The 7,435-nt window shown below is 64.6% G+C and overlaps 2 protein-coding genes across 8 annotated transcripts in view; one reads left to right on the forward strand and one right to left on the reverse strand.

The window, feature by feature from the left end:
- Positions 1-7,435, forward strand: part of MAP3K3 (mitogen-activated protein kinase kinase kinase 3) — a 121,530-nt gene that overhangs the window by 77,273 nt on the left and 36,822 nt on the right. For 3 of the 4 annotated variants that reach the window (XM_060202541.1, XM_060202540.1, XM_060202542.1), the window contains exons 12-16: positions 294-442; positions 1,519-1,650; positions 2,453-2,582; positions 2,886-3,063; positions 4,351-4,579. In XM_060202541.1, the coding sequence (XP_060058524.1) occupies positions 294-442; positions 1,519-1,650; positions 2,453-2,582; positions 2,886-3,063; positions 4,351-4,579 (818 nt within the window). The remainder of the gene's footprint in view (positions 1-293; positions 443-1,518; positions 1,651-2,452; positions 2,583-2,885; positions 3,064-4,350; positions 4,580-7,435) is intronic. The other variant, XR_009552887.1, reaches the window with a different exon arrangement.
- LIMD2 (LIM domain containing 2) lies at positions 5,961-7,407 on the reverse strand. Of its 4 annotated transcripts, none has more exons than XM_060202406.1 (5): positions 7,201-7,401; positions 6,798-6,895; positions 6,672-6,713; positions 6,459-6,598; positions 5,961-6,152 (listed from the first exon to the last, which is right to left on the reverse strand). In XM_060202406.1, the coding sequence occupies exons 2-5, from the start codon at positions 6,834-6,836 to the stop codon at positions 5,993-5,995; spliced, it is 381 nt and encodes a 126-aa protein (XP_060058389.1). In that variant the 5' UTR covers positions 6,837-6,895; positions 7,201-7,401; the 3' UTR covers positions 5,961-5,992. The 4 variants fall into 4 exon arrangements, with proteins under 4 accessions (XP_060058389.1, XP_060058388.1, XP_060058391.1 ...); XM_060202405.1 differs by having other exon boundaries at positions 7,188-7,401; XM_060202408.1 differs by lacking the exon at positions 6,672-6,713 and having other exon boundaries at positions 7,188-7,407.

The following is a 7,435-nucleotide window of genomic DNA, read 5'->3' on the forward strand; positions in this document are numbered from 1 at the left end:
GGCGCTGGGCACTGGGGCTGCCGGACCTGCGCCGCGCTGTGTGGCAAACTGCTTCTCCCTCTAGTCCTTGGGGTTCCCGTGTTTAAAGGGCTGTTTCCATTGTCCCTTTGAAGTAAATGTATTTGGCTGGTGAGAAGACCCCTGACCAGGACACCAGTCCTCTCTCCTGCTGTGCTGAGAGATGAGAGATATAGCGAAGCCAGGGGAGAGCCCGCCTCCCAGAGCCTCTGGAGAGGCGGGAGAACAGCAGCACGTGTGTCGACTAACGGCCCTCCTTCCCTCCTCACCCCCAGCCCCGAGTGCCCCCATCAACTGGCGCCGTGGCAAGCTCCTGGGCCAGGGGGCCTTTGGCAGGGTCTATTTGTGCTATGATGTGGACACGGGACGCGAACTCGCTTCCAAGCAGGTCCAGTTTGACCCAGACAGTCCTGAAACAAGCAAGGTACTGCCTTCCCGGGGTGTGACTTCTGGTTTCTCCCTCTGGAAAAATGCAGATTAATTGCTTAAGATCAAGGTTGCTTCCTTACCGTTCTTCCTCCCAGACTCCCTTGCTGTCTACCCTGGCCATGGGCTGAAGGGACTGTGGTCCATAGAGCTCTGAGCATCAGGGAGGGGGCTGGGCATAGGGAAGTTCCAGAAGCAGTTCATGCCAAGAGGTGATGTTACATGCCCAGAAGACACCTGTGTGAGCCCTCAGCCCAGCAAGGAGCTTGTTTCTGACTTTGAGTTTTGCATGTGGCCTGCACTGCAGTCTAAGCTGTTGAACAGAGCAGTTATCTCAACTAAGTACCCAATTCAGTTCCCACCTCACCACTGTCTCTTTCCAGCTTATCGCCCCAGGGGCTATCTAGCTTCTAGCTAGACAACTGAGAGTTCCCTCTTTCTTTCTTTTTTTTTCATTTATAAAAAGGAAACACTGACAAACCCATAGGATGAGGGGTACAACTCCACACAGTTTCCACCACCAGAACTCCGTATCCCATCCCCTCCCCTGATAGCTTTCCAACTTTTTAACCCTCTGGGAGCATGGACCCAGGGTCATTGTGGGATGCAGAAGGTGGAAGGTCTGGCTTCTGTCATTGCTTCCCCGCTGAACATGGGCGTTGACAGGTGGATCCGTACTCCCAGCCTGCCTCCCTCTTTCTCTAGTGGGGAAGGGTTCTGGGGAAGCGGAGCTCCAGGGCACATGGTGGGGTCGTCTGTCCAGGGAAGTCTGGTTGGCTTCCCTCTTTCTTTCTTAAAAGTTCTCTCTCTTCCATATGGGGGGGGGGGGGTGGAGAGGAGGAGGAGAGAAAGAACTAGAGCATCACTCTGGCATATGTAGTGCTGGAGATTGAACTCACGCTTGAGAGCCCAACTGTGTCACCTCCGGAGCCACAGAGAACCAGCCCTCTATTCTCTAGCTGATGTTGCTAAGGCAGACAGGCCCCATGAGGCTATGGCCTAGTGTGTGCTGAGCTGGTGCCAGGCAGCGGAAGCAGGGAACTGAGGGCTGTGCTCATCGCTGGCCTCTTGCAGGAGGTGAGTGCTCTGGAGTGTGAGATCCAGTTGCTGAAGAACCTGCAGCATGAGCGGATCGTGCAGTACTACGGCTGTCTGCGGGACCGGGCAGAGAAGACCCTGACCATCTTCATGGAGTATATGCCAGGGGTAATGTGCCCACTGAGGGGGCGGCAGCTGTCCTGGGGCTGGGGGTGCAGAGAAAAGCCCTTTGAAGTGTCTGCCTCTTGAGACTCCAGAGATGTCAGGGCAGATGCGCTGGTAGCAGGACTGGTGGCCAGGAGGGCTCTACATCTGGCTGCAGTGCCGGTGTGGTGAGCGGATTCCCCAGCCTCCCTGGCCGGAGACCTGCACAAGTGCCGCACTGGACGGTCCAGCCCTCGGCGGGAGCAGGGGTAAAAGCTGAACCTACCTTGCTTGAGACTAGGACCACTGTCTCTTGCTTTCCTCCAAGCTGCTCAGCTACACTGGCAGTCACAGATGAAAACTGAATGAATTGGGCTGGGGAGGCAGCAGCATGGTTCTACAAAAGTCTTTCTTGCCTGAGGCTCTGAGTTCCCAGGTTCAATCCCCAGTACCACCAAAAGCCAGGGCTGAGCAAGGCTCTGGTCTGTATCTCTCTCATTAGAATAAAATAAAAAATAAATTTAAGGGGTCCGGGAGATGGCGAAGTGGATAAAGTACTGAACTCTCAAGCATGAGGTCCCAAGTTCAGTCCCCGGCAGCACATGTACCAGAGTGATGCCTGGTTCTTACTCTCTCTTCTTTCTCATTAATAAATAAATAAAATCTTTAAAAAATAAATTTAAAAGAAAGCACACACACACACACACTCTCTCTCTCTCTCTCTCTCTCTCTCTCTCTCGAATGCATCAGTACTTCCTTCCATGCTTGGGCTGTAATGTCGGCTGCCTCCTTCCTGAGCTGACTTCCTCTGGCTCTGTGGCTGCAGGGCTCAGTGAAGGACCAGCTGAAGGCCTACGGAGCTCTGACAGAAAGTGTGACCCGCAAGTACACGCGGCAGATCCTGGAGGGCGTGTCCTACCTGCACAGCAACATGATCGTGCACCGTGACATCAAAGGTGAGCAGGGCCTTGTGGGTCCCCAGTTTGGCCGGGGGAGCATTCTGGACTTGCTGAGAAACCGGGCCCAGGTCGCTTCACCAGGGTCGGTGTGGAGCAGTCAGCGGTCTGGGAACATGCTGCGAGGTGCTCGGCCAGCCGGCCGCGGGACAGTCACCTTGCGTCACTGGCCGCCTAGCCGTGCGCAGTTCCTGTCTGAGCACCGTCGCCTGCCCCTTCAGCAGCCTTGTGCCTGGGAGGGGGACTTGGAGGGGGCACTGTCCAGAGGGCCCGGGCCTGCAGCTTCTGCCCTTGCGTGCGCAGGTGCCAACATCCTGCGAGACTCCGCTGGAAACGTGAAGCTGGGAGACTTCGGGGCCAGCAAGCGGCTGCAGACCATCTGCATGTCGGGCACGGGCATGCGCTCCGTCACGGGCACTCCCTACTGGATGAGCCCCGAGGTGATCAGCGGCGAGGGCTACGGAAGGAAGGCAGACGTGTGGTGAGCACGGGCCGCGCCGGGCTCCACCCCCCTGGGTCCACAGTGGCTGCAGCTCAGGTCACCTTGGAGGCCACCGGCCTCTCAGGGCTCCGTTTGACCAGGGTGTGGGCTGTGCCCAGGCCCCGTGTGCACAGGGTGGCGCTGCTTGCGGCACATGCTTGGTGTCTCTGCCCCAAATAGCAGCTGCGGTTGCTGGGAGCTTAGGCCTCGGAAGCCGTCCCTGATGTTTGTGAAGACTCTAGAGCAGTCTCTAAAGGGCGGCCCGGAGCCTCCCCTCGTGCTCTGGGGGCTTGCCTCTGCTCTACGTGGCACCCGCCCCCACTGGACTTGGAAGCTGGGGGTGTCCCTTCCCTGTAGTACTTACCGTGGTGGGCTGAGTAACAGCTCGAGATTTAGGCTCTAAATCCCTTTGACCACCAAGCACTGCCTTAGGATAGGAGAGACTTTGCAGACGCCATTAATTTCATGATCTTTATGTGGCTTCCTGGACGGTGGCACCTGGATGGAATGCGGGACTGTCAAGTGTGAAGTTCCGAGTTCAGTCCCCGGCATCACATGCGCCAGAATGCTCAGGTCCTCTCACCTCTCTCTCTCCGCTCATGAATAAATAAATAAAATCTATAAAAAGAAGGTAAACGTTAAAAAAGCTAAACTTCCAAAGGTTAACTTCTGAGACAAAGACTGGGAGAGGTGAGGGCAGAGCAGCGGAGCAGCACTGGTACATGCAGAGTCAGGGCTGCACCGGGGCTCTGCCATTGTGCCACCTCCCAGGCCACGTGATGACGCCTGTGTGGAGGGCTGTGCTGGGTGTTCAAGGTGGTCCGGCTTGACCACAAGAGTCCTTATGAGAGAGGATGATATCGTAGGTGTGACAGAGCAAAGCACCCGCCCCACACACAGTAGGGTCTGTGGCTGCAGAGCGTGTGGACAGCCTTCAGAAGCCAGACAGATGAGGACAGTTTCTCCCCAGAGCCTCCGAAACTACGAGGTAACGGAGGGTTTTGTGTGTCTTCAGGGAACCGTCACCCATCTTACTCAGGTTTTATTCTTTCCTGGTACCAGCCAGAAGCTGGAAAGCAGTGTTCTGCCCCACCGGAGCAGGTTCATTCAGAGGCTCTGGGTGCTCCTGGGTCACTTAGCTGCCGCGGCTCCTCCCCATCCAGGGCCCGGGGGAAGGCGGCGGGCTCTGAGGCCTGTCCGCCTCGGGGCTCTCCCGCTCGGTGTCGGTGTCGGTGTGGTGTGGGCAGGGGTTGCCCGCCGCCTAGGCTGACGCGCCTCTCTCTCCAGGAGCCTGGGGTGCACCGTCGTGGAGATGCTGACGGAGAAGCCGCCGTGGGCAGAGTACGAGGCCATGGCCGCCATCTTCAAGATCGCCACGCAGCCCACCAACCCGCAGCTGCCCTCCCACATCTCTGAGCACGGCCGGGACTTCCTGCGGCGCATCTTCGTGGAGGCCCGCCGGAGGCCTTCAGCCGAGGAGCTGCTCACACACCACTTTGCACAGCTCGTGTACTGAGCTCGGCGCGGGGCTGCGCTCGGCTGCGCTCCGTGTTGCCGCCCCGCCACGGGAACTGCAGCCCCGGACTGGGAGTCGCCAGGAAGCCGGAGGGCCCGGCGGCGGGTCTCAGCAGCTCACTTGGGCTCCGAGGGACGCTTCGCTTCCCTCCCCTCTGTGCCCACCAGAGCACTCCGGGCTCACGAGCCCGCCCAAGCCTGAGGTAAAAAGCCAGCATCTCAAAGCCGGTGCCAGGCAGAGGCCCCGGAGCCCCGGCCAGCCTTGCCGCCCCGTCCTCGTCCCGTCCCCCAGGGGTGGATGGAGCCCTGTCACGCGCCTTATTCAGGGAGGAGGGCCTGCCCTGGGGAGCCTACCCTACCGGTTCTGTCAGTGCCATTGTGTTTCTCAGGCTGGAGTCGCTCTGCTCCCTGAGCGCTGAGGTGCCCGGCCGCGCAGGCCACTGGGGAGGCCGAGCGGCCACAGGGGTCGGCGCATCCGATTACCTCAGCCCGGGAGCTGGTCCGCCCCGCCCCGCCCCGCCCGTCCCGTCCCGTCCACAACGTGCCTACTGCTCCACCTCCTCGTCGCCCGGCCCGGCCCGGCCCGGGAGGTGTCTGTCACAGGGGCAGAAAGCCGGTGCCCCCGGGCCCTCGAGCTGCCCTCAGCACGCCCGCTCCCCGGGCGCCACCACAAGCCAAAGCCTTCGCTGCCCGTCGACGACGCACTTGTATGAATGTAGTCCTGTCGCTGGTTCGCCTCGTCGCCGCCTCGCGTGACGCGAGGCCTGTCCTCGTTAATTTATCTCGGGCCCGCCGGCTCCGCGTTCCGGGCCGCTACGACGGACGCGCCTCCGAAGAGGAACCGGAAGCAGCCGCGCCGCCACTTCCTGGGCCTCCGGCCGGACACCGGACACGGCGCCCCGCCCGCCGGTGCCGGTCTTACCTCACAGGGAGGGAGCGGGCCCACCCTCGCTCCTCCCGAGACCCCGTTTTGTGCCAAACCCCGGACGCGCCGGCTCTCCCCGAGGCCCGGGCCGGCGCTCGTCTCTATTTATTTTGTATTAAGAACCCAGACGGAGCGCCGTCCGCCCAGCACGGCCCGAGCCCGGGCCCGTGTCCGCATTCCCCGCAATAAAGGGACATTCACACCGCGGCGCCGTGCTCCTGCCCCTGCCCCTGCCCGTCTGCGGCCCGCCCGGCGGAGGCGCCCCCGCCCCAATCAGGCCACGACTCGGGGATGCGGTGAGACAGACGCCTTTAAAGCGGCAGGACAGGCCCCGGGGAGGGTCCGGGGCGCCCCCGGGACAGAGGTAGATGCGGCCCGCGGCAGGGCGCTGAGCGGGCCGGGGCCCGCGGAGAGAAGGCACCTGGCGGGCTCCCGCACCTGCGCCCGCACCGCACCGCACCCACCCGCGGACAGACCCGGGGGGCGGCGTCAGGCCGGCTTGGTGCCCGCGTCCGCCTCCTTGTGCGCCCAGAGCTCCTTGTGCTGCCGCCGGCCGAAGCCCTCGTCGTAGTTGCCTTTGCTCTTGAACAGCTGCTGGAAGTGCGGCTTGCAGTAGAACTCCCCGTGCAGGGCCGCGTAGCTGCCCAGGCTGCAGGGCGGGCGGGGGCGGGGGGCGGGGGGTCAGGGGTCGGGGGCAGAGAGGGAGGGGGCGGGGTCGGGGGCAGAGAGGGAGGGGGCGGGGTCAGGGGCAGAGAGGAAGGGGGAGGGGGCGGGGGCAGAGAGGGCGGGGTCAGAGAGAGGGGGCGGGGTCAGGGGCAGAGAGGAAGGGGGCGGGGGCAGAGAGAGGGGGCGGGGGCGGGGCACAGAGGGAGAGGGCGGGGTCAGGGGCATGGGGGAGGGGGCGGGGTCGGGGGCAGAGAGGGAGGGGGCGGGGTCGGGGGCGGCGCCCGCGCACCTGAGCTTGGCGCGGCAGTGCTTGCAGCAGAAGCAGCTGCCGTGGAAGACGAGCTTGTCGGCCACCAGCCGCTCCATGGGGTACACGGTCTTCTGGCAGGCGGCGCACGTCTCCTTCACCTGGGCGCGGAGGCTGAAGGACTGGGGGGGCGTCAGGCCCCGCGCCGCCGCCCCCCGCGCCGCGCCCCCCGCCCCCCGCCCCGCACGGTCCCACCTTGGAGCGCTGCACCGAGCCGCCGCCGCCGCCGCCGGCGTCCTGGGGGAGACAGCGGTCAGGGCGGCCGCCCGCTCGGCCCCGCGCCCCGCGCCCCGCCCAGCCCCGCGCCCAGCCTGCACCTACGTGGGCGGGGGGCGCCTGCGCGGCTCCGGCCGGGAACATGGCGGCGAGGCCCCGCGTCCAGGCGCTGCCGGGGGTCGTCGGGGGTCCGGAGCCCCGGCCTGCGAGGGGAGTGTTCACCGCGGGGACTTTCCCGCCGGCGCTTCCGGGCCCCGCGCATCCGGCCGCAGAGCCCCCAGCCCCCGGGGCCCGCCGCTTCCGCCCCCGCCGCCCGAAAGCCGGGTGCCGGTACAGCTGGGCGGCGGGGGGAGCGGGGGCCCGGCGCCCCTGGACGGGACGGGACGGGACAGCGCTCGGCGTCCGCACCCAGACCCCCGCCCCCAGACCCGCCCCGCCGAGGGGCCGCAGCCCGAAGGGAGCCCCGCGCAAGGACGGCCCGGCCCGGCCCCCGACCTGCAGCTCTCACCGGGGCCCGGCCTGGCCGCGGGCTGGGCTCGGCGGGCGGGCGGGCGCGGGAGAGGGCGCGGGAGCGGGAGCGGGAGCGGGCTGTCTTCACAGCCGGTGGCCCCCAGCGGTCGCCGCAGCCGCCTTATTACGGTGCCGCCCCGGCCCCGCCCCCTGGCTCGGCCGCGCCCGCCCCCTATTGGCTCCGCCGCGCCCCCGCTCGCTCATTGGCTCCGCCGCGCCCGCCCCCAGCTCTT

The sequence above is a fragment of the Erinaceus europaeus genome, chromosome 12, assembly GCF_950295315.1.
Source record: "Erinaceus europaeus chromosome 12, mEriEur2.1, whole genome shotgun sequence".
Classification (NCBI taxonomy): Eukaryota; Metazoa; Chordata; class Mammalia; order Eulipotyphla; family Erinaceidae; genus Erinaceus; species Erinaceus europaeus.